This window comes from Aptenodytes forsteri, unplaced genomic scaffold (genome assembly GCF_000699145.1).
Source record: "Aptenodytes forsteri isolate BGI_AS27 unplaced genomic scaffold, ASM69914v1 Scaffold174, whole genome shotgun sequence".
Lineage (NCBI taxonomy): Eukaryota > Metazoa > Chordata > Aves > Sphenisciformes > Spheniscidae > Aptenodytes > Aptenodytes forsteri.
In genome coordinates, this window is record NW_008794603.1 from 1,402,978 (window position 1) to 1,428,413 (window position 25,436).

Genomic DNA, 25,436 nt, shown 5'->3' on the forward strand with positions numbered 1-25,436 from the left:
GAGGTCTCCCCTCAGCCTCCTTTTCTCCAGGCTGAACAACCCCAGTTCCCTCAGCTGCTCCTCAGAAGACTTGTTCTCCAGACCCCTCACCAGCCTCGTTGCCCTTCTCTGGACATGCTCCAGTACAGCATGAGACAAAATTGCCGGCACCTATGTCCCTGAAGGTATTGTACAGTAAATAAGAACTTGATCAAATTACCGAGGAGTGGTGTGAAAGATCAACACAAGCCCATGGAGATCCATCAGCAAGGCCAGATCACAGAATGAGGCAGAAATAGCAAAGGACAGTGAAGCGTGACATTGAAGTATTATACAAGGGTACCAGCAAGAGGAAAGCCTGACAAGGAGTGAGGTGGATTTTTCAACACAAAGGAAAAAGCAAATAACAGATGAGTCAAAGTTTTTTTGTCTCCTGTTTGTTTTTAGTATTCGCTAAAACTTTTGACTTAGCAGCAGCAGAAGCACTCCCAAAGTATTTATGGATCAGACATGCTTATCGATAGGCAGACAGGTAATGTTTATACAGAAAAGTTAAATACATCTCTTGGCTTATTCCACACTGGCTTCAAGGACCGTGGCTATCCCTGAGTCCCCCCTCAGATCCCCATTACGATTGCAAGTTATTTGAAATACGAGCCTGGAGGTGAGTTCAAGTACTTTGAAATGTGACAGCACCGTCTTCTACCTGCGGGTTTCGGCTGGGAAGGGCTGCTCCTGATGGGGACACGCAGCCTTCTGTGGGGTCAATCGGCTCTTTCCATTGGGGGAAAAACCTGGAGTCAGCAGGGATTGGAAGGTCTTAGACCTCTCCTAGTTGGAGGATTTGCGTAATTTTTTGCAACATTTGGGCAGCCCCTGCTTGTGAAGATCGGTCTTTCCATTACCGCTGCACAGGGATGGAGTTGTTATTCACTGCTGAGTCATTTGAAGTCAATGATCTTCACAATGCTATTGAAAAGAAGTATAAAAGCTATGTAGAAAAGGTGTTTTGGACAGTAAATTCTAAGGGATATTTTTGAAGATGCACTCTGTAAGGAAGTTGCTTGCTATGCTCATTTTAGCTTATGAACACCGGTACAGGTGGAGTAATTCATAATCAGCAGCGTGCATTCACTGATTGTTGCCTCTTTTACCATTCATGCATTCTGAATACTTAAGAAACAGATTTTTATTTTTATTTTTTTATCCTCTAGATGAAGGGATTCTGTGTTAGGTTTATGTTCTCTGATTGAAGAGCGTGTGTGTGTATGTATGTTTTACATAAAGATTTTGGTATGGAAACTTGAATACAAATTTGGTACTCCATAAAATATTCTGAACAGTTTGATTTGAAGTATGCTGTACTTCCTAGAAAGAGGGTAAAGCAGAACATAAAAATTTGGTGAAATGACAACATCAATATTTGGAAAAACAATAAAATTGTTTTGTTTGCTTTGGATAAATAACAGATCGTTCAGTAGAAATATTTATAGCAGCTTTGTGCATTTAGAAAGCCAACTTTGGTGACATACCTGGTGTTAGAAAACTTTTGACACCATCTTTAGATTCTCTATTTAGTGCTACTAAAAATTCTATTTTCTATGAAAATCTATGAAAAGTTTGGTCAAATTGAGTATTTGCAAAAGATCTTAATTTGCTAAATATTCCTGTCATCTCTGGTATTGTGATGTTTACTTGGTTCTTAATTTTATATTTTACATATTGTTTGGAAAACGGAAAGTGTTATTTTTCCTAACTTGAATATGGTTGGGTTGTTGCGTGCTTTGCATCCGCTGGGTTTGAGACGGTTGAGGACTGTTTCTTACAGAGTCTCTGGGCTCAAAACTTGTTTATTCAAATATGGGAGAGAAAATGCAAGAAGAGATGATCCTGGGTGTGGATTCAAGTTACACCTATACAATGTTAGTGTATATGTGGTTGTTAATTCATAAACCGTGCGCATCTTCTCTAAAGATTTAATAAGTTGAGGTTGCTGCATTTTAACCATAGCAGAATTAAATAGTTTCTCCATCACAGATATGTGTAAGCTATGATTGAAATGTAATCTGATAATACTTTGCTTTGAATAAAACCGTGAGAGTGGAAAGGCTGTTTAGCAAATTTCTGGTTAGTTTTATAATAAACTTCAGGACAGGAAAATCTCTTCGAAGTTCTATCTTGATGAAGCTTAGTAAACAATAGAAGAACACAGAATCTTGTAATGAAAATTAGTTTTGCAGATGAAGGAATATGTAACTCATGCTTTCAAGCAGAATAAACAAAAGTTTTCGGGCTGAGTTTAATCCGAGTCCCTGTGACGGTACACTGCAAACGAGCTGGGATTTCTAATGAGTTTACAGTGAGTTTACACTGCAGCATACTCCTCTACAGCTGTCTTCCTATTATTTGGGCTTAGAATATGAAACCCTTCACTGTTGGTATTCCACGCACTTTGGGGAGATACAATTTTGATATTTGGCTTGCTACAAGGGGAGGTAGAAAATTTACAGTTGTAATAATGACTGTGCTAGTAATGGGTTGCTAAATTCTTTTGTTTTTTTTTTTCCCCCTAAATAATTTGTTTTAATGAAAAGTTACCGATTTCTACAGGAGAAAATTGTCACTAAGATATTTTTAGCCAATTTTAGCAGAAAATAAAACCATTTTGGTTTGCTGCCTTACTATTTCAGAGACGTTTAGTTTGGGTGCCTCGTTGTGCTCTGCCTCTTGGTGCTCCTCCAGCTTTCGTGCCACGTGGCAGGTCATGGCACGAGATTCCCGGAGTCCCCTCTCCCGGAGTCCCCTCTCCCGGAGTCCCCTCTCCCGGAGTCCCCTCTCCCGGAGTCCCCTCTCCCGGAGTCCCCTCTCCCGGAGTCCCCTCTCCCTGCCCACGCCGGGGCTGCCGTGAGTCAATCTGAACGTGAACTGTATGGCTCCCTGCCCGGGCAGGGAGATGATGCATGTGCTGATGCTGTATTACGGAGGGGTGGTCCTGGTTTTCGTGCCAGTGGCAGGTCATGGCACGAGATTCCCGGAGTCCCTTCTCCGGGAGTCCCCCCTCCGGGAGTCCCCTCTCCGGGAGTCCCCTCTCCCTGCCCACGCCGGGGCTGCCGTGAGTCAATCTGAACGTGAACTGTATGGCTCCCTGCCCGGGCAGGGAGATGATGCATGTGCTGATGCTGTATTACGGAGGGGTGGTCCTGGTCTTCTGGATAGTGTCTGTAAAGTCCTTGGAGCTAGTACGGACCCTTAAATACAGCTTTGGAGGCAGAAAAAACCCAAAGAATTCCTCTTTGCTTCCGGAAGGTGATCAGACTGAAGGATGGAGCAAGGACGAACTTCCTTCACCTTCTCATCACTCCTTTTCCTCCTCAGAGACGTTCATCCCTTTTTTGAGGAATTCCTTCCTTTCCATTTATGTTGTATTTCTCAGGGAGAAGGACATTGGCCAAGCTCCTTTCTGTGCTTCTTACCTGTTTTTCCATGGTTTCAGCAGTCATGCTGACTCTCTTTGCCTGCTCCCTGCTGCTATTTAGATAAATTCATGCCCTCTGCTTCTTCCAGCAAAAAGGAGGCAGAATTTATTTCCATAAACAACGTTTGCAGCTTGAGGGACTAGCTCTTCAAATTGCAGTCTCTGAGGAGTCTCATCGTTTCTCCAGAAAGTGATGATATAGCAGAGTTTAATTACCAGCCATTAATCCCAAATATTTTGTGTTCGTATTATGCGTTACATAAATATACCTTATGAAATGTTCCGAGAGGAATTTAATAGCATTTTATAATGTGTGCAATGCAGGTTTCCAAGCAATTCTGTGGGTGAAGCGTAGCTGCGGAGAGGTGCAGCATTGCGCTAAGAGGCAGCTAAAAGCACAGCACGGCTACGCTCTTCTCACACTTTATTTCTTTCCGGTGGTACTTCTAAATGCTTTTGACTGAGAGATGTATTCTCTCAGATAAAATTCTGCCTATTAGGGAACATCTATAGCAGTGTAGTCATCAATTCCTTTCCCAAAGCCAGGTGAGAGGAAGCAGCAGCTCTGCTCAGACATGAAAAAAGGTATCTAACAGCATCTCAAGCATGCCTGTAGTGCTGGTGCCACAGCCTGTTTAGGTCCCGGGAGGATGCTGCCGACCGCAATGCACGTTAACCGCTGAGCCCGTCATCCTTAGGAGATCGTGTCGGACGCAGAGGGCTTCAGAGTCGCCACGTTTAAGATTTAAGCATCCATCTGACGGCAATTTCATCTTCGCATATAATCACAGCGAAAGCTAATAATTTCTTCCTGTTGCAGCAGGTGCTACTTCTGATCAAAGGGAAGGATAAAAAAATCTATCAGATAATACTGCAAAGTGTTCTTCGCTCAACTGAAGCATAAACTAGAACTGCAGAAACAAAATTTCTGTGCCCAGAGTCTGTAACGTTTCTGTTAAAAAAGCCTTTTATGTAAATTTCTGCTAGGTGGTTCTAGCAAGCCCTGATGTCCGATCTCCTTGGAAAAATCATAGTTTTTTTCCTTAAGAAGTCACTTAGTCTACGTCCTGTGCATTTTGTGGAAAAGGGTTTATTCTTCTAGCATTTTATTTTTTTGGTTGCAAAAATAAAATGATTTAATTACTCCTCAGCTAGCGGAGAAGCCTTCATAAGTGACAGTCTTTCAAGATACTAAACATCAAATGTTTCAAAGTAATTTTGTTACTAAAGATGAAAAATGAATGTGATGGCAGCAAAATAAAACCGAGATCCCTTCGTTAAGACAAAACGGTAACGTCGGAACATGGCATAGACGTACACAGCTTGAAAGGCACCGTGAGCATCAGTTCCTGCCCGCTGCGGTCCGGACGGTGCCGGCAGGACTGCGTGTGTGAGCCGCCTCCGGCAGGACTGGAGGCACGGCAGGGTCGGGTTCTGCTAGGTCGCGAGAGGAGCGAGTAACGGTTACTGCTAAAGACAAACTAATCAGTATTAATTAGTCAGCCTCAGTCAAGGGGCTCATTTACAGTGCGAACGTAAAATTCATTAAAAATTCAGGTGTTTCTTGTTCTGTTGGTTGATACAACATCTAAGTCAGAAGTAGCTGGGAGGGGAACTGTTCTCTTCTGCTCAGCTGCGCACTGCGGTTGGAGAAGGAAACTGATGGTGGTTCTGTCATCTTTTGGTGGGCTTTTGCTTTAGAATAATGATTATAATTATTTGTATACGTGGGATGCTTCCTTTCTTTTCATATACTGTTTCCTAAAAAGCCAGACTAATTCCTTGTTTATTTTTGTGTGCTTGTATGAGATGATACTATAATTTTCCTTAAAATTAAAAATTGACCTTACAAATATTTCTCAAAACTAGTCTTTAATAATATGTGTAAGATACTCTGTCAGGGTTGGGATACTGTATTTTTCAGGATGGATTTTTTTTTTTTTTTGTCACTGAAGATTGATTTATCTATTTACTTACAGGGATGGGATTATGCTATCACATGCCCGGTAGTTAAAACTAAATAAAAAATAAAAGAAGTTGGTTAGAATTAGTTTAATATACACGTTCTTCAAATATTTTCAACAGCTATAAAAGTGTTTTCCAAACCTTTTCTGTTTGCAGAATCTCACGGAGAATCTGGAGCTACGCTTTGTAATTCTGGTGTAAATCTCTTGAGAATAGTCATTTACTGTCACTGTGATTACAACCAAGAGCTGCAAGTAGACAAATCTGGGTTTTTTAATCATCTTGGAAAGGATCTAGACATAAATTCAGATCCAGATAGAGATAAAACCTCACAGTGGAGCGTAGAGAAAATTGTGATGTGCTATTACTTTTTTTAACAATCCTCGCTGAACGCCGGAAATTGCGGAGCCCTGTTGGTGAGGAATAAGACTGCCGCCCACAAACTAAAAGTTGGCCTTTTGCTCTCTTGTGTTACAGCTGTTATTTCTCGAAACCAAGAAGGACCCGGAGAGATGGGAAAGGCTGTGCTCATTCCGAAGGATGACCAGGAGAAGATGAAAGAGCTGTTCAAAATCAACCAGTTCAACCTTATGGCCAGTGACTTGATTGCCCTGAACCGAAGTTTGCCCGATGTGAGATTAGACGGGTGAGGCCCCGCGGTACCGCGTGTCTCGGTGCCACCTGCAGAGCCGCCGCACGGGCTGCACCCGCCTCCGGCCCCCTTTCCAGGCGCGAGATACAGCGCTGTCTCACGGTTAATTAACGGGCGTTATTAGCAGTGATTGCCTAAGGAAGCTATTTGAAAACGCCGGGCTTTACCGGTTCTAGATTTGGCTTCGAACGCAAACTTTCTTAGGGAGAGAGTTACTGCATCACGGACGTTATCATCCTGTGCAATTTGTTTTGTGAAGAGCTGAAAATTGTCAACTTAGAGCAGTCAGTTTACTTTGCAGCACATAACAAAATGCCCTCCGGTGTGTCTTATCACCTGGAATAATTTAAATACTTTTTCTTCAGGGAAAACTTTATTTCTGAGGTTTTAAAATGATAAAAATATCAATGTCTACTCTATAATTTTCATAATTATGTTGTCGGCATTTAAAAATTGACATTTTAGTGCTGATAAAGAGAAAATACTGCCAATACCAAACACTACCTGCAGGTTATAGTTTTCTATCAGTTTTATCCACAGACATTTCCAGAATAATTAGAATTTTATAGAACATCTTTCAAAATGTTTTGCAACAATATAAAAACTGAAGGGAATTTTGTGGTTGGGGGTTTTGTTTTGTTTTTAAGTCTAGTGACTTATAATCATTATTGAGCGAAGCCTGAAGTTTGTGTGGTGACTTTGAGACTGTGCAATAGCTTGGGGGAGTGTTTCACCGAGCCCATTGAATTATTTTTAATGGAATTTACAGATTAATTTTTCCAGTCACAACCATGGGCTTCTGTTTACACGTGTTTGATGTGGAAGTACAAATGTGCGTGTTTATCTCCATTTAAATAGGGATTCCAATTGCTATCCAAAGATTCTGTAGCAAGTTATGGTACTTGAAAAAAAAAAAAAGTCTAGGTCTGTGGTGTTCATTGTTTTCCGTGGTCAGGGAATTTCCCCCTGTCTCCCAGTAGCAGTGTTAAAGCTAGCCCGTGGAGTAGGCTATCAAGCCCATTTTATTTAACTTGAACCTTTTGCATGAAGGGGCATTCTCCTAAGAATCTTTAACTGAAATTGCATGCGTGGAGGATTATCCAAACTTACATGCTTTTGGAAGTAAATTTTTAGAGAGATTTTTTTTTTCCCCCCGCTTAATTTTTATAGAAACTGAGCGTTGATTGAATTTTATCTTTTTCCAATTCAGTTTTTTTTCCCTGTTCTCCTTCAGCTACGTAAACGGTCTGATTCTTATAACAAATAGAAATTTAGAGGAATGTAAGCGTGGCTAAATATATACAAGTGGTCAGGTCTTCTAAAGTCTCCCATTACTTTTGCTTTTTAAACTGAATTGTCACTTAGCTGAAATCCTGCTTATTATACTTTGTTGGAAATTAAGTTCTTCAGGTTCCCATGAAATTTAAAATAAAATAAAGACTTTGTTCCCTGGATTTTGTTTGTAAATGCCTGCAAATAATAGAAGTAGAAGCACTACTTGAACAATAGAGCTTGTTCACAAACAACATAGGTGATGCTTCCCCACGGCATGATCATTTGTGATTTGGTGATGCCAAGTTTCCGCAAAACAACGCCTCAGACCGTTGCCAGCAAAGGCGCCTTTCACAGAACGGAAGCACTGGAAAAGCTTTATCGCTTATTGCTTGTTTGTTCTTTACTGCTTGCCCTTTTCAGGAGTGCCGAGGGGAGTCACGGTCAGCTGGTGGAGCTGGCTCCAGTGTTGAAATGATTCCAGCAGGCACCTTGCAGGCTTTCTGGGAAGCGAGGAGGACGCCATGCGCTGCTGGGCTGGGTTTTCCCTTGCTGCTGCCTAATTGTTTTCTTGCACCGTGATGCTCTCGGCAGCTGGCCCGGCTTACATTTAAACTGCCCGAGTCAATTCAGTGTTACGTGCTCCTCGCTCATGTAGCCTTTGCAGCCCACAGAGAAACAAGACCCGAGAGTTGCACGCACCAGAACGAGGGGGGCACTTGCAAAGCCTCTTGATCTGTTTTGGAAAGCTTTGTCCTTTCCCTGGGAGCGTTGAAAAGAAAGTGCATATTGGAAAAACGGGTGAAACGTTCAACTTAATGAACAGTTCTGCTCAGTCTAAGGGAGATGAGCTATTTAATACTGAGAGAAATCTGTCTAAATGCATTTTCCTGGTGAAAAGAAGTTTCATATTCTTTGTTGAAAAGACAGAAAGTATTACGGGATTTAGAAAAAAAAAAATTCTTTTCCCATTTTCCTCTTCAGACAGATGCTTTCTGTACATGTTCTGTCTTTAGGGAGTATTAAATTGTTCTGAAAGCCAATTTATAATGCTTTGCTATTAAGGAAGAATATGATTTTATGGTTAATATATTTAGTGCATGACAGAAAGACGTATTTTTGTTGACATGGGGGACAGAGGCATCTGATTTGCACTGGGTGTCTAACTCACTGTACCTTTCACATTATAGGTGCAAGCTTTTCTTTCGGAGGCCAGGAAGTTTTCTGTGGCAAAATTAGATGAATAGAAGAGAAGAAAATAAAAAATGTTCTTGCTGGACATGCTGTCTAGTGGAAGTTCATAATAACCTGTGTAGCTGTGGATACTGCTGTGTTACGAGTAATCATGAGCTGACGAAAAGGTCAATGTTATCAAGGTGTAAATGTATTAAATCAGTGTATTGCACTAAATGCAGCAGAAAACTCGAGGCCAGAGAGACGAAACTCTGCTGGAAGATGGTCGGGATAAGACTGACTAATTGTAGGGCAGTAGCAGAAGGGGAGCAGGACGAGGGCAGGCTGCGTCTGCAGCGGGGAAGCGGCTGGCGCAGCGCTCGGGGACGGGATCCGCCCCGTGGAGCTCCGCATCGCCACTGAGTTATTTGCAGATTGCGCGCTGGGAAGCGGCCAAGCTGTTCTCCATTTCTGTAACGATGCCGGGGGACTAAAGGAGTGAAGGGCATTTATACAGGACTAATTAACTCTTGGCATGACTTGACCTTTTTATTGTATCTATCACATGTCAACATTTCGCTGCGTGTAAGTGGCGTTTTCGCGTTTCTCTGAACGCATGCCATGCCATTAAGTCACAGGCTCCGTTCTGGCTGCCTGCGCAAGCAATTAAAAGGATTCATGTGCCGTTGGGGTTGTGCGGGTGTCTCTGGGGGCGAAGGGCAGTCACAGCTACTGGCAGCGCTCCTGAGCACTGCTCCTCTTCTCTGTCTTGCACGAGATGTGCCTGAGAGTTGCAGCGACTTTCAGTCTTGGGCTGGTTTAAGATTGAGATGTTGGAAAAGCGGCTGAATGCCTTTTTTCTCAGTGATGTCCTCTTCCTGCTCCCGGTGGTGTCAAGTATAGGCTTAAAGCAGAAAATGATGTGTCCGACTTCCCGCACCCTGTCTTCGATGAAAATAAAACCTCAGCTTACCCATTAGTCCTGTGTTTAGAAGGTTTTATGATTTCTAACTGCGGTTTAACCCTAAATGCAAAGTGTCATCTCCTGGTGAGATTGCCCACTGCCTTTATATCTCTGCGAGAATTATTTAGATTTGTGCATTATAATATTATGTCCATGTAGCAAATGAATGTCTGTAAATAGATGTAAGAATTCTGATAAGAAACAAACAGCCCAAGAAAAAGAAGAGTCTTGTAATGTCTCATTCTAGAAATTCATTCTTCAGTTACGCTGCAGTACATTTATTGGCAAAGTCATTGGGAAGAGGGCAGTGAAAGGGAAGTAGTACACTGACACGGTAGCTTTTTCATTGTTATGGAGTGTGTATATATAATATATATCTTTTATATTTATAAGTGAAAATATCTTTTTATATATATAAAATTAATCCGTTCCCATTCTGTTCCTGTTCTGCCCTTCCTCATTCCTTTTCTCTCTTAGATCCTCGCTGCACTTTTTATGCATGTGTGCAATTTTATCCTGTCCTCTTGACGTGGGTGTACAGGTTTCTCTTGCTTTGCCAAGGCTGCTGCTGTCTACGTAGCCCTTTGTGTGTACTTCTGGTAGTCAATCTACAGTGTACAAACTTGGAGTAAGGATCAGAGATGCTCGTCAGTCCTTTTCACTCTCCTCCACAGCTTGGTACTCATCTCCCGCAGCGGCAGATAGTACCAGGGCTCTTGCTGTTTGGGATCCTTGCTGCTGTTGTACCTCCAGATGATCAAAGTAGTGCTGTGGCGAATGGAGGGCGTATGTGTAAATGGCGTCAGAGCCTAAATAAGAAACACATATTTAAGGGGGGAAAAAATCAGAGAGAATCTTAGGTTTTTTGATGTTAGCACACAAAAGGGCTCCTGAAACCTTTTCTGACTCTCTGTTTCTGATTAAATATTTGATGACTGTGAGCTAATTCTGGATTTACACTGCAACCACTGTACTTGTGTTTGTAAGATGAGGGAGATTTTCTTCCTAAGGAAAAATACTAGATTTCTAAAAAAAAGTTTCATTTTTACGAGTGGCAGGAAGACAAGGAAGGCTGGGTTGGTTGCTGGCTAATGAGAAATACCCTTTACAGTTGTGTGAAATAAGGTGTCTGGCTCTTGTCTCGTCCTTCTCCCAAACAGGGATGTTTGTGAATAGACCTGGTGTGATGTCCTGACCGCCATGAGGTCAGTGAGAGTTTGCTCTGACTTCTGCAGGAACGAGTTCTCTCATCAGGAGACCACCAAATCCACCTCCCGTCTGCTGTAACGAAACAGTGTGGCTGAGCCCCGTCCTATCTCTGCTCCTGTGTTTATCGCGTAATTCCAGCCAGTGAATGCGACTGTCACACTAACGGTTTTACTTGCTTCCCGTTACATCTAGTGTTGTCTACCAAAGAGCGTCCCTCGATTGCCTGAGTTCTGTTGGTAATGGCCAACTTGAAGATTTTAATCAGCGTCAGGTCTAATTTGAAGTAGCTATTGATTAAACCTTAAACCCAATTTAATTCAACATAGAAATGTTTAATTTTATTTCTAATTATTTTCTCCAGCAAGGGAAGAAATCCATCTTCAGTCTTTTCTGGATGAGTCAGGTTGCAAGTGCTATTCTACAAATTGCTAAACCATTATAATTGGATTTTCTTACTGAAATTTAGGTTAAAGTTAGCTGTTGTGTTTGTGTGTGTGCGTATGTGCTTATGAGATCAGAAACAAACTCGCATTACGATTTTCTAAATAGTAATCGTGGCTTAAACTCAGCGCCATAGCTTTGTGTTGGCTTCTTCAAAGCAAAAACCTTGACAGGCTCTGGAAGAAGTAGTGTGGAAGTGGCAATCACTGCCTGTGAAACTTTTCTTTGTGAAACATCTGCGAAAATCCTTTAGTGCCTCCAACTCCGTGTTACAGGGCAGGAAGCTTTGATTAGATTTTTTTTTGGCGAGACCACTATTTGTTCTTCATGCAGTTTAGCCCTGATAAGGGAGGGTAAATTGTTTTATTTTGTGATGTTCACATCTAATCCATTTGTCTTGCGCCAGAAAGTGTTGTATTAGTTCTTTTCCCAGCTCTAAGTCGTGGTGGGTAAAGTACATGAGAGTTCCTTTGTTGCCAGGTTTATCTGCTTACAGCTTCATGTAAGTAAAAGCTAATTTATTTTTTAAGATTTTACTGTGTATATACAGTTATGCATAGAGAAACTATAAACCACCCATGAACAAGAAAGCTCAGGGAGAAATCGGTAATTAAGTTTTGGCTAGAAATTACTTTGAAATGACAGTTTAGAAATTATTCCCCCTTGTTTGGGGGGAAAAAAAAAATCACCCAGGGTGACTGCCAGTAGGGAGAGAAAGTGCATACAGGTAATCTGTATAAGATCAAAGCCAATTCCCAATGTATAAAGTGCCTGCCATAGGGAGAGAAAGTGCATACAGGTAATCTGTATAAGATCAAAGCCAATTCCCAATGTATAAATTAGCTAAAGACTGTTAAGATTAAAAAAAGAAAAGTAATTCTCCAGCAACGAGAAAAATATGCTCATGAGTCAACAGATGGCTTCTAATCTGGTTTTGCGAGTCTTTCATATGTACTTTCATATAACAAAAGGAACAATTAAAATTTGTCGCTATTTCCCCGTTGCTGCTGTTTCTGCCATAAAAGTTGGGGTTTGATTCCATTCTCGCTGTCAGCGCTGCTGTAACTGTGTAACGCCAGTCCCTGTTCACACTGCTGGCTGGAGCAGAGGCAGGACCTGTCTTGAGAGTATGCCGCAAGTCAAGTTAGCTTAGCTGAGCTCAGGAAAGGAGAGGAGATCTTTTTGGTCACATGTCCAGATAAACGTAACTTGGCATTTGCAAAATGTGTCCTCGCTGTGGAGCATCTTGGTATATTTTGGGAAATTCCACTTAGAATATCTTTTCTAACCATTTGGTAGCTGGTGTTTCTAAAGGCAGCTATAATGTACCACAATCACTTACCAGGTTTTTTATTCATTCCTTATATCGTGGCCGTGCGCACTGGAAGCCCAATGAGGTGCAGATGTAACTCCAGGAACGCTTAGAGCCCTTTCTTCACTCGCTTGCCGTTTTGCTCGCTTCTTTCTAATTGTTGAACTCCCAATTTCCCCCTACTGCCAAAGCAGTAGCAACCTCCACGAGATTCTTACACACAGGGTTGCTCCTAAAATTAAAAATTTACTGCTGTCATAGCTTTGGTAGAGGGTAATCAATGCAAGGAAGCCTCTGGTCTCTGCCTGGTGCTCGAGAGCTGTTGGAGCGTGTCTTCGCAGGTGGAGTTTGGATCCCTCCCAGGAGCCGCGTTCAAGACAGACCAGCAGTTTGCTTTGCTTTACACTGTTACTGTTCAGCAAAAAATGCTGTTCTTCAAATTACTTTATCAGATTGGCAGTTAGTTATTTGTGGTCTTAACTGGGAATGAGCAATGCATAGGTAAGAACGTTACCTGTATCCGCGTATGTGCCAAGTGGAGCCTGCTGTATGTGACAGAACAGCCACGGGTACAAAGAGAAGGTTTGTGATTCAGCACCGTCAGCAAAGCACCCATGTGTAGGAAGAGAAGGAAATGTGAATGCTCGGTAGAGGTATATTTGTACAACTCATTTAAATGGAAGTGGCTTGCTCTTGTTAATCTGAAAAAGGATTAAACCTCTCTACATCTGGAGATGTACCAAAGGAGCAGAAATGCTAGGGAGAAGGGGTTGCATCTGGAGGCTGTGTAAGTGGTTTTGGCTGTTGACCTAGTTAGTTCTTTATACTTACTACTGGCATTTATGAGTAGACTTTTGTAGACATGAATGTAGACATCCAGACACGTGGATCTTTGAAGAAGTCCTTTATTCAGAGACCTTCCGAAGACTTTGATTTCCAGAAAGATAACCGACTTCTTCTTGACACGCTGTTTCATGTGGACTGTAGTCTGTTTTGGATTAGGGCAGTTAAAATGAGGAGATATGATTGAAAATAGAATTCAGCTCTTCACTTAGTGTTAAAATAATTGAAAACAAATTTCAGTTCCTGGCACCACTGCTGTCAGCTTGGGATAGCGGCCTTACTAGAGAGGCCTCCAAAATATCACTCTACTAAGTATAAAGAACGATTTTATTTATAGAAAAATTGATCTAAATAAGAGATTTTTGTTTATTTATGGCTTCAAGTGACTTTGAATACTAGTAAATGCTTAAACAGTTCACGTAAAAGAAAGGAGAACCTCAGTGTTGTTTGGCAGGTATTGTTCTCTTTTTTTTTTTTCCCTAGCAATGAATTTGCAGGCTGCCTTGGAAGCCAGCCCTGATGGGACCTTGCCTCCTTCCCATCGTATCTCCTCCCAGAGAGTCTGCAGGACAGCTGGCACGCAGCTTTTCCCCCAGACCTTTGAAAACGGGGATGGAGAGGGTGGTTAATTGAAGATTTTGATGTCAATGGCTTACTTATCTTTTAAAATGTATGGCTATTTTACATTTTTAAAGTATGTCAAGGTTATCCACATTGCAAGGATAAGCACGTTCCTAGTTTTCCCGTAAATACCCTAAATAATGTAACAACGATAGGTTAAACTGGTAGGTATTTAGTCCTCGCGTGGTATGCTCTTTGGGAAAGCACGTAGTATTTGAGCACAAAGGATGCATTTCTGTTAGATCGATCTCGTATCAGTTCTGCCTTTCCTTCAGCAGCTCGTCCCCGGACAGTTCCCCCGTGTACCCGCAGGCTGATCCTGACCCTCGCTGGCAGCAGAGTCCACCCCGTGAAGTGGCTGTAACTCAGTTTTCTGATTTAATAGTGCAAGGCTGTTCAAGCATGAAATTGCTTCCTTCATGTAGAGCTGTCCCCTTCGCCTGGCAAGTCCAGGCTCAGAAACAAATGGTTACTGTGATTGCTGCTGTTGGCCCAACCGGTTGTTGTGAGGAACAAAGTTCAGCTTTTATATGTGTCTGTAAGGGAAATGTGGGAATGAGTCTCTAGATTCAATTGAGAAGTGAGAAGAGCCTGCAAAATTCTATTCAGCAGCAAGAAACAAACTAATCACAGTTTCTTTACTAAAACAAGAGTCCTTAATGATTAAACCATGTTGTTATCCTTTTTTTTTTTTTTTTTTAAGAGGATGGGCAGTGAGACAAGCAAATGCCATCTCAGTCACGCAGCCTGTTAGATGGTGCTTCTGCAACCAGGGCATCAATATAAGCTCATTTCTGCAGGTAGCTGAGCAGTAAGCATGGGCAGTCAAAGCATTAAAGATCCTTGGTTCAGTTTTTATCAGCAGGTATGTAGAGGCCTTTGGCATCGCAGGGTGTCTCCTGTTAACTCCAAGCAGAAATAAAGACCGGTTAAAAACATCTGTCCAAGGCAGTGCTGGCCCTGCAGTAGAAGCTCTGGCCACCACCCAGGTGGGCATCTGTTCTGCTGTATCTGGTCATGGTGGATGTAACACTGGGCAACTTCTGGTTTGGGGTATCTGTCCCACTCTTCTTGTTTTTTGAAACTGCTTGTGGCACGTAGAGAAAATTCACTGTGTTGCAAAGGAGTAATCCGAAATAGTTGTGAGAATGTCAGGAAATAAACCTGTACGGGTAATTCACGCTCCTGTTTTATGTCCTCCCTGATGGGAGCTGTCTTCCAGCTTGGTTATGTGCATTCACTCAGAGAAATTGGCTATTCTCTACCGTATTCCATAAACTCCATTAAAAATTTATGCATTATTGTTGCAAGTAAGAAAGCGATAAAAAAAAAAAAGTAATTTCCCAGTAATTTATGTGGTAGTGTGTGCAGGCTGGAAAAAGCACTTTGAATTTTGAAACCTGTATTTGGAGACTTCCAGAAGTCTGCTGACTTACTGCTCTTGGCTTGCTTTATAGTACGGTACTAATCCTTGTGAATTTACGAAATGAGCTGACGGGCCGTTTGTTCAGACAGTAGGTGGGCGTGGGGGGAGGACGGCGCAGGAGCAGTGATTTGCCTGGGTGCCTGCGGAGGACCGGAGGCTCGCCAAGCCTTTGGCTGACTTGTTGCAGTCGGTTTCTTGCCGGGAATTCAGTTTTGGGAGGAAGCTCTGAATCCAGCACATGGGTTACCTGCTTTGCCAAGCACGGCACGGAGAAGTGTCCGAGACCTGTCAGCAAACGCTGGATGAAGAACTAAGCAGCTGCGGCATGGAAGCGTGCCGTTGCTCTCCTCTTCACTGCACGTGATGGAGAATTTCACCCCTTAGCTGGGGGCTCCAGAGCTATGTGAAAGCAGGAGCATGTGAAAATGATTTCTTTGTTTCTTATATCCTTTATGGCAGATACAAATAAGAGATTTTGGGGGTTCAAAGTTAATACTTGTTAAAATATTTTGAAAAATTTTTTAACAAGTCGGGGAAGGCTGAGGTTAGCTTGACGAATTTCAAAGAAGATTCGGTAATGATATAATGAAAAGTGACACTGGAAATTGAACAAAATTAATGATCAAAAACCATCCAAGAAAGCCTGATCTGATCTGAACTGCGATTTCCATTACAGATCTTTGATTTTTATTGGAAAAAGTGGAGAAAGTACAAAGGGACCTCTAGTATCATCCTCTGAAAAAGAAAGTGTCCTCTACACTATGTTGTTTGCTTTTAATAATGCGGTGCTGTATTACTGTGTTCGTCATCAAACATAAAAAGAACTTTGAGCGTTTAGTAAATGACTGCTGAAGTAACTTCTAAAATACTAAAATGGAGTTTGGGGTTAAAAATCCCCAAGGAAGAGTTGATATTCAAGGCTGTGCCCGAAGCTTTATGAACAGTGATAGCTGAAGGTGTGAGTGAAGGGTATTTGCTCCTAAAAGCTGCAAACCTTTTTATACTTTGTAATGACACACCAAAGAACAATTTTCTTAGGGTATTTTCACATCCATCATCTGCTGGATATAAAAATTGGTTAGCTTTGGTGTATTTTGATACCATAAAATTCAGCAAGACAATGTCGATGCAGTTCCGGAACAGTTCTACTTTCCTCTAAGTGAAATAAATTCCCGTTCAATTATTTTCTATTTACCCTTCACTTGCATAAATTTCAGTTTAAAATATGCACTGGTACAGTTTAAGCAGATTTATTAAAGTAGAGTTTAAAGCTGTGCGCAATGAAATGCCGCAGCAGAATCTATTACAGGATAACACATTATTTCTCTGGGTCGGGAGTGACAGTTCTCCATAGAGCTGTCAGAGGGCGGCTCTTCTGCAGCTCCCGCGGAGCTGAGGGTTGCGTGTGGTTGGTGCAAAGGGGAGACACAACGGATCAAGCTTAAATTCATGCTCTTCTGGCAGGGAATTCAAACACTCAAACAGTCTTGTCTTCTGTTCGTAATACCGTACCATATATTTCATTTTCACGCTTCCAATTTCCCTAAGTAACTTACAGATTTTTATTTAAACTAGATAGGAGGAGACTATTTCAGGCAATAGGGTTCTCGTAGTGCAGGAGTTATCACTTACTCTAGAAATAAATTATTGCTTACTGGGGGTCGTTAACTTATACTCCAACGTGTGATTTTTAGAAAGCAAAACCAAAACCCAGAAAGGAGCGCTGGTGATCTGCGCATGGCACAGTTAACAGTTTCGAAGGGAAAGTCTGTGATACAGAAGTATTCTCTAAACGTAGTTTTCCGTAAAAGCGCTGGCCAAAGGCCTGCCTTTGGAGAGCTCTGTAAGACGTTTGAGCAGGTCCGATGGCTGGCGTTACGCCGGTGCTGCATTTGGCTTCCCATGAGGTACTTGGTGTTTCAGAACCACTTTAGCAAAGAGAGGTGGGGGTTTGGGTTGCCATTCTTTGTGGAGGGAAACCAGAAATGGTCTTCTGTTACTGCTGAACATCGAATAGGCTGTTGTTTTGCCGGAATATTTTCTTAAATTAAGTGCACTTTTCCTTACGCTTTTAAATCCTGTTCGAGATTAGAGGAAGATGGAAATACTTTGAGTATTTCTGTGGATACCAACGCTGTCCCGCTGGAATAATGCGATATACAAGTGGGCTCTTGAAAGCCGGGTAGAGCAGAGCACAAACAACATTCGTTACGTGCTATTAGCATAGAATAAAGCATCATAATGTGCCTTGGCATGTAATCAGTGCGCGTTGATATGATCTGGCATCTTCTGAGGTATCTGAACGCGATGGTGGCGTGTTTCAGGTCTGGGGGGAGATAAAAGAAACATGACTGGCTGCCAGCTTCGCTAGGCAGTGATGCATTCTGTGATGGGTAGGAAGGCTCTGCAGAGGGACCTGGACAGGCTGGATCAATGGGCCCAGGCCAACTGGATGAGGTTCAACAAGGCCAAGTGCCGGGTCCTGCACTTTGGCCACAACAACCCCATGCAGCGCTACAGGCTTGGGGAAGAGTGGCTGGAAAGCTGCCTGTCGGAAAAGGACCTGGGGGTGTTGGTCGACAGCCGGCTGAACATGAGCTGGCAGTGTGCCCAGGCGGCCAAGAAGGCCAATGGCATCCTGGCCTGTATCAGAAATGGTGTGGCCAGCAGGAGTAGGGAAGTGATCGTGCCCCTGTACTCGGCACTGGTGAGGCCGCACCTCGAATACTGGGTTCAGTTTTGGGCCCCTCACTACAAGAAGGACGTTGAGGTGCTGGAGCGTGTCCGGAGAAGGGCAACGAGGCTGGTGAGGGGTCTGGAGAACAAGTCTTCTGAGGAGCGGCTGAGGGAACTGGGGTTGTTTAGCCTGGAGAAAAGGAGGCTGAGGGGAGCCCTCATCGCTCTCTACAACTCCCTGAAAGGAGGTTGTAGCGAGGTGGGGGTCGGTCTCTTCTCCCAAGTAACAAGCGATAGGACGAGAGGAAACGGCCTCAAGTTGTGCCAGGGGAGGTTTAGATTGGACGTGAGGAAAAACTTCTTTACTGAAAGAGTGGTGAAACATTGGAAGAGGCTGCCCAGGGAAGTGGTGGAGTCCCCATCCCTGGAGGTATTTAAAAGACGTGTAGATGAGGCGCTTAGGGACATGGTTTAGTGGGCATGGTGGTGTTGGGTTGACGGTTGGACTCGATGATCTTAGAGGTCTTTTCCAACCTCAATGATTCTATGATTCTATGATTCATCTCCCCAACGGCGAGTAATACCTGAGCATCGAGACCGTGCGTGCTGACTTGCCCTCAGAGGGCACTGGCATGGGGGGTAATGAGAAAGGGCAGATTTCAGGCTTTCTGCATTTCATAATGACAAGAGGTATGCCGGAATTTCAGCTCTTGCGCCACAAAGCTATGGAGTGATGTTGGAGAAGTGCTGTGAGTGAACACGGGGGTAGATGCCCGAGATGCCAGCGTTGGTGATTGGTGCCGATGGGAACATCTCAGGCTGTTACTGAGTGTTGCCTGAGGGCATCCAGCGGCTCGGGAACTATCAGACCGCTGAAGAAACGCTTCCCGAGGCGGGAGGGCATGCGGCTGCGCGGGGGCAGCGCGCTGCAAGGTCCCAGGGACGGCTTCTCCCTGAGCCTTGGGCTGCGGTTCTTCACACGGCATAACCAGCGTTGCTGTGGGATACTGCGGGGCCTTCTGAGAGGGAAGGGTGCTTTTCTTGAACTGGCAATCTAGAGTCTTTTAAACGCCTCATTGCAGCGGGAGCAATAATGCTACAGAAAATGCACCATTACAAAGCAGTTAATCCACACCAGCCATCAGCTGCGAGATTTAAACACCAAAATAACCTGGAAGTGGTCTGTCATGATACGCAGTTTCATAAGCTTTTTCAGGGTGTATCTTGCCATCTGTTTCCATTAGGAAGGTGCTGGGAGTGGGGAGAAGAATGAAGGATGGTGACAGGCAATTACCGATGCTGTGGCAGGGACTACCCTTGTCCGTTCTCTGTCTGTTGCAACTGTCAATCCTTTCAGGTCATCCCTCCGCTTGCTTTTCAGAGAAGACTTCTGCGGCACTAGTCGATATAAGATCACGAACTTTGGGAAGGCTCTTGGCAGTATTGTATAGCTGAGCTGGAGTGCTTTGTCCCAGGGACAGCTTTCAGAACGAAATCCCTGAATTCAGAGGCATCGAGGCGTAGTTAAGGTTGTCCAACATCCACCACTTGCTCGCTCCAGCTGAGGTTGCTTTCGGTTCCTGCTGTTGGCACAGGCGCTCCTGCACCACCCTGCCTGCAGCTGCTGCCCTCCCCAGCCTCGGCCTCCGGTGACCGAGAGCCCTGCGTTAACAGTATTAGCGTTTAAGTTGTCCTATAAATACTTGAGTTTCCCTGGGCTCATTTGAGAACTGGTAAAGGTTTTCCTAAGAACTGGCATGTGAGATACTATTCCAAATAAGAACACATCTACATACGTGGAGTTGTTTTAGTACGTGTGATAAGCTGTTTAAAGGTGAACTCTTCCATTTTGTGTAAAATTATTCGTGATCGTTCTTCAAAAATAACATGTGTGAACGTGACGCTAGATAAAGACAGTAAAACAGCCGCAAGGTAGAAAGTTCACTGGAAAGTAACCACACCTATAAAAAGATGAAATTACTGATTTAATTCACTTTATAACTTCTGATGTTTTGGCGGTTTGCTTAACTGCAGCGTTGTCATTTTTAACAGGCAGTTTTGCAGGGGGCCCTGCTGCACAGTGATAAATTCATCGCTTCTGCTTACGCCACTCTTTGGTACGGGTCTTTATTTGCATTACTGTGAAATTAGGAGTGAGTTTTTCCTCATGTCTTGATACTGCTTTCAGTTTTTGAGCTATGACCTTGTACCGTGTCGGTAACGGTGGAGGCGGGGTGTGGATATGAGTGGCTGCCTTGGACCAACGGATGGTTTGTGGTTGCATTAGCTGACGTTAGTCACCAGTGCTCAAGAAACGTGATGCACTAAGATCATTGCTGCGGTGAACTGCAAATAGGAAGCAGGAGGTGTGTGCCCCGCTCCCCAGCAGTACTGCCTTTGGGGCCGACGGAAAACTTCTGCGGTGTCCAGTCTGCTTTCCCGAATCGCCTCCCGGCGTAGCATTCAGTTCACAGCTGAGCATTAATGAGGTAGTAGATAATATTCAAGACAATGATATTAGCTGGAAGGAAATACAGCAGCAGGTTGTGATACGACAGAGCAGGGTTTTAAACTGGACTAATTTAAAAATGCAAGAATTCACAGGGAAAGGGACAGGAACTAAGAAGCCAAATGGAAACAAATGCAAAAAGAGAAATTACATGTCACTAAGGCAAAGAAGAAGTGAGGAGCTTGCTTACGTTCCTTTCAGATGTTATCTACTTACTGCACATACTAGTGGTTTTGCACAATCATAGATACTTTATAATGCTGGAAATCATGATTCCAGCGGAATGTGGTATTGCATCAGTGCATTCAAGAATATTGTTCATCATAAATAGTAAATACCTTTCTGTGAGGAGAGAGACCTTGCTAACCCACAGGGATGAGTTAAGGTTTCGTATGTGCATATATGTAGATTTTTATGTATGTATAGAGAAATAAAACTATGTACATACATGCTAGTATAAGTATATATAAACCTATATATGTTAGATACCTGAATAAATACACTGCCACTGTTGCACATGTAATATTAATCAGACCATAAATGTGAATTAAAAGCAGAGACAGAGAGGCAGTGTGTGGCAAGTCAAGAGTTTATTAATTTAGGGCTGCATGCTTTAATGGTGCATTCACCCCTCTTCGCTTCCCACCTCAGTCCGTCACTGTCTCCAGTTACTGAAGACTGCAGCGTGCGCTGTTACCAGTTTCTCAGTCTGTCTACACCTGGAATTCGGGATCCCCTCTCGGTATTCAGACCAACAGCTCCTCCATTTCGCTTGATTTCCAGGCTGTTTCACGTTTCTCTTATTCTGACTTGGCTCTGAACCTCCCCTGCAACACACCTGCCTTGCCTCGCTGCGTGCGGGAGTAAAGCCCCGAAGGCGCATCGTTCTGCCTTGCAGCCGCAGAGGCTGCTTGCCTTTGCGCACACGTCGGTGACTGCTCCACAGCAAAAGTACCCGTCCTGCAACAGACTGGTTTCCAGTGCCCTGTTGGCACTGGCGTGCACAGTAAGTCTGGTCTCACAGAGGAACCGCACCAGTGATCTGCATTTCCAGCCTTTTCTTTACAGGTGTTAATCACTAAAGCAAAGCAATAAAAGGTAATGACTAAATAATCATGAAAATCCCTCAAGTCATATAAACTACAAATATTGAACACAGTTCTATTATTCCCGAATGCATCATATAAAAAATACTACGTAATAAATTGTATATAATAGTTATATTCTCATTTTTTCGCTCCAAATACTTTGCTTTCATGCATGATCTTTTGCCTTGAGTTGCTTCCGTGAGAGCTTCAACACAATTCTGGGAGGGATTAAATCGTAGTGCAACCCTTCAAGTTCACATAATTTGCACGCAGCCGATGGGAAGGATTGTAAATAGGTAGAGTCTCACTCTGTTTCCATGTTATTGATCTTGGAAAATGTGTTTTTTCTCACATTTAAACAGCTGTATTTACTTCATGTGTATTCATAAAGTAACATCTGATGACTGCATGACAAAAACCAATGTTTCTGGGAAAGTGTTTCCAGTGTCAGTGTGTGTTGAACAATCAGTATGCATTGTAAATAATGCAGGGGCGGCGGAGAGGGAGTCCTTGTCTTTGATAGCGTGTGAGTAGCAGATGACTTATTTATCATTTCTTCAGCGCGTGGTGTATTTTTGAATTAGAAAAATAGCAGCGTGAGTCACTGTCATGATTTCAGTAAAGGGACGTGAAAGGTTTTTATCTTTCGTGCATTTACAAACACTTTCAAGTGAGCGGAGTGTTAGGCGGGTATCTGTTTGGGGTTGAAACACCATTAGAGGTGTGCTGCAAGGGCAGAATGGAAATCGGTGGTGACTGAGCCTTCCCTGGGGAAGGACACGGGGCACTACAGAGCCCAAATCCCCGAGACGTTACCCCTCTCGCAGGATGCACTCCACCAAGATACTCGGTCCAGAAGATGGTCCCTGGGTGGGTACTCTTGGATACGGTGGGGATGCAAGATGTGATCTACAGCAGAAAGCCATGAACGTGTTGCTGCAGTCGTTGAGGGAAAGCAGAGGAGCGTGAGCGGCCGTTGGCACACAACAGCAGCTCACTGTGGCTGGGAAGGGGAGGTTTCGGTACGCCGGGTCTCTCCCGACCGTGCCCTTCTCCTGCGGGTCTTGTACCGTCTCTAGCACCCCCCTGGCCGTCTGCACGCTGCATTCGTTCGCTGACCGTGCAGAAGAAGCGGCCAAGAGGTGGGCTTGGGGGCATCTTAGAAGAGGTGAATCAGCCTGCAAAGAGGTGTAATGGGCATGGGGTTCGGAGTGTGGCCATACGCAGCCAGGAGCGAGGTGGGGGGGCAGGGTACAAATTAGTCACATTTGTACGGGTTGTGATTGTTTTCCATTGCACATCTTGTAAATGGCAATGGGAATTACTCTGATAGCAAGAATAGTGATTATACACCCAGTGTATGGTTGTATTATTACTAATCTTAGTTGTTTAACTTTTAAAGTTAATCAAATGCTCATGAAAATTGCTTTGAGTGAGTTTAGTGAAAATTAATCAACGTCTCGCTTTCACCAGAGAGCAAAGGCATGCTGGTAAAAGCATAACCTTCCCATCCAGAGCAGTCTCAGCCTCACGCCAGTCGGTATTGCAGTCTCTGTGTCTCCTGCTTGCCTCCCTACTTCACCTCCGTCATCTTTAACTACTGAGCTGGACGTGGCAGGTTCCCCATGGAGCGGTGCCGTTGCCGTTTGCTAGGAAATGCTGAAATAGGACGCGGAACAACAGTGCACGTCTAAGTGTGTAAATGGAGCACTGTGCCTCATCGCTGGGAAATAAAGTGGCAGCTCTCTGGTGTTAGGTGTGTAACAGTTGCGTCAACAAGCTAAGGACGTTTTTTGTTTAATTCAAGCAATAATGTTTTCACCATGGGACTGATGGTTCTGGGCTCGAGTCATCCCAATGACCAGTGCAGGAGTGGGCTGTGTTACGCACACGCTCATCGATTAACAAGCTCTAATGACTTCTTGTCTGTGCACAGTTTGCCAACTCCAGAGCAGTTGCTTTTTTAAAATTTGGTCCTTAAGTCACCGTCTTCCTGTGGTGAAAACTTTCTAAGGGAGGGAGGAAGGAATACTCTGTAAGAAATAAAACATAACGCAACATGAAATGTGCCTTGAGCTTCTGCCCTGGAATGTTACTGCTCTTTAAGGTGAGGTTAACGCATTGCTGTCCCGTGACACTTTGTGTTTCTCTTGCAGCCAAAGTGGCCAGAATCAGCATATTGCCCAAATAACTTAGGTTGTCATAATCTATGTTGTGCTCATGGCTTTAGAGGGAGCCCAAAAACTTGTACCTGTATGATAGCTAAAACACAAATATAAACAACCCAAAAATATATCTAAAAATCTCAGCAGATCTCATTCCTGGCGTCAGAGCTGGGATTGCGGGTGCCCGTTGTTCACAATGCCGATGCCTAGTTAACATCTTGCCCTTGGCCTCTGTTTTGCAAAACCAACTCTCCACTAGTGCAAGTGGGTTTCCAGAAACTCCCAGAAAGCAGAAGAAAGTTAAATTTGTTGTGGAGCTGCTCCTCTTGGAGTGCCTGTCTGTTTTTCTGACTCTCTGCTTTTCGGCGTGTTGTGGAGGTCAGCACAGGGCACAGCTTGCCATCCAGACTGGACTAAACATTCCCCTTGGTGGGCTAAGTGCTGCAATAACGTCTAATACACTATGGGTACGCGATGATTTAATGCTATAATATAGACAAACTACCAACATTTACATTTTCTGCTGAAATCAAACGACCCAAATTAAACAAAGTGAATAGATTTAATTTAGTCTCTGATGAGCAGATGCGATATCGACAAATCCCCGTACATCGCTTGGTGTACCTGGGGAACTACAGGTAGCAGACCTACAGAATGAACTGATTTGGAATTGAATAATCCTCCTCCGCAGAGGGCAATCCCACCATGTAATTGTCGGTGAAACTAAGGAGGGACGTGCAGCAGAGTCTTTTGGTCTGGATAGAGGCAAATGCAATAAAAAGAGGATTCCTCACTTTACGGTGCAGTATCTGATGTAGGGTCATTGTGAAAATTTTGAAGAAGGACATGTAGTAAAGATGCTGTTCCTGGGTTTTTATGACCAGATTTATGATCATTTAGATGGGTCTGTCTGCTGCAAAACATAGGCCACGCGACCTCTTCGTGAGTGTCCTCAGCTCATCTAGCCCTTAGCTTCTCTGGGTACTGTAAGATACCTTGGAGAATAATAAGAGTGATAGTGAAAATGCTGACGATCCTGGCAAATACTATGTGATGATAAACATTCTGTTCCTCAATATTCCATTCGCACTAAAAAATTAGCGTTAAACTGCAAACAAGGAAGTACCCTTTTCTTCTTGTCTCATTTCACTACTGACGTGCATTTCTGAATATTTTAAAACATCATCTTGTGTAGTACTTTTTTTCCAATTTCCAATATTTTATCTGTTTTAAATGTAATTAAAATGACTGTTGTGAAACACGGGACAAGCAGAATTTATTCCAGCTTTGTCTATACTTTGAAGTATGATGTTAAGCTCTGGAAGACAACTGAACATAAACAGCACTGAGCTTCGTACTACAGCCTTTCTGTTTTTTCACTCTTTGATGTCTGACTTTCAGATGCCAGGGTTGACACGAGACGCCTTCCAAGGACAATTATGTGTGCGAGGAAGACTTTCACTGTGCCTTGGAAACAAATAAATTCAAAATGTCCTTTTTTGGACATACTTTCCTGCTGGGCTAACCCTCCTTCAGACACCTCTGGGTAAACAGAGGGTCTCATCGTGGACGATAATTAGTAAAGGACGTTTATTTGTTTGTCTGAGCTCTGAATCTAAATCATAATTGATGGATAGTTGTATCGTTAATTAGATTGCTGAAATGG

The 25,436-nt window shown here is 43.3% G+C and overlaps 1 protein-coding gene across 1 annotated transcript in view; it reads left to right on the forward strand.

Moving 5' to 3' along the window:
- The window catches only part of GALNT13 (polypeptide N-acetylgalactosaminyltransferase 13), a 148,366-nt gene that overhangs the window by 45,781 nt on the left and 77,149 nt on the right, over positions 1–25,436 (forward strand). Inside the window, exon 3 of the mRNA XM_009273149.1 lies at positions 5,897–6,065. Coding sequence (XP_009271424.1) covers positions 5,897–6,065 — 169 coding nt within the window. The remainder of the gene's footprint in view (positions 1–5,896; positions 6,066–25,436) is intronic.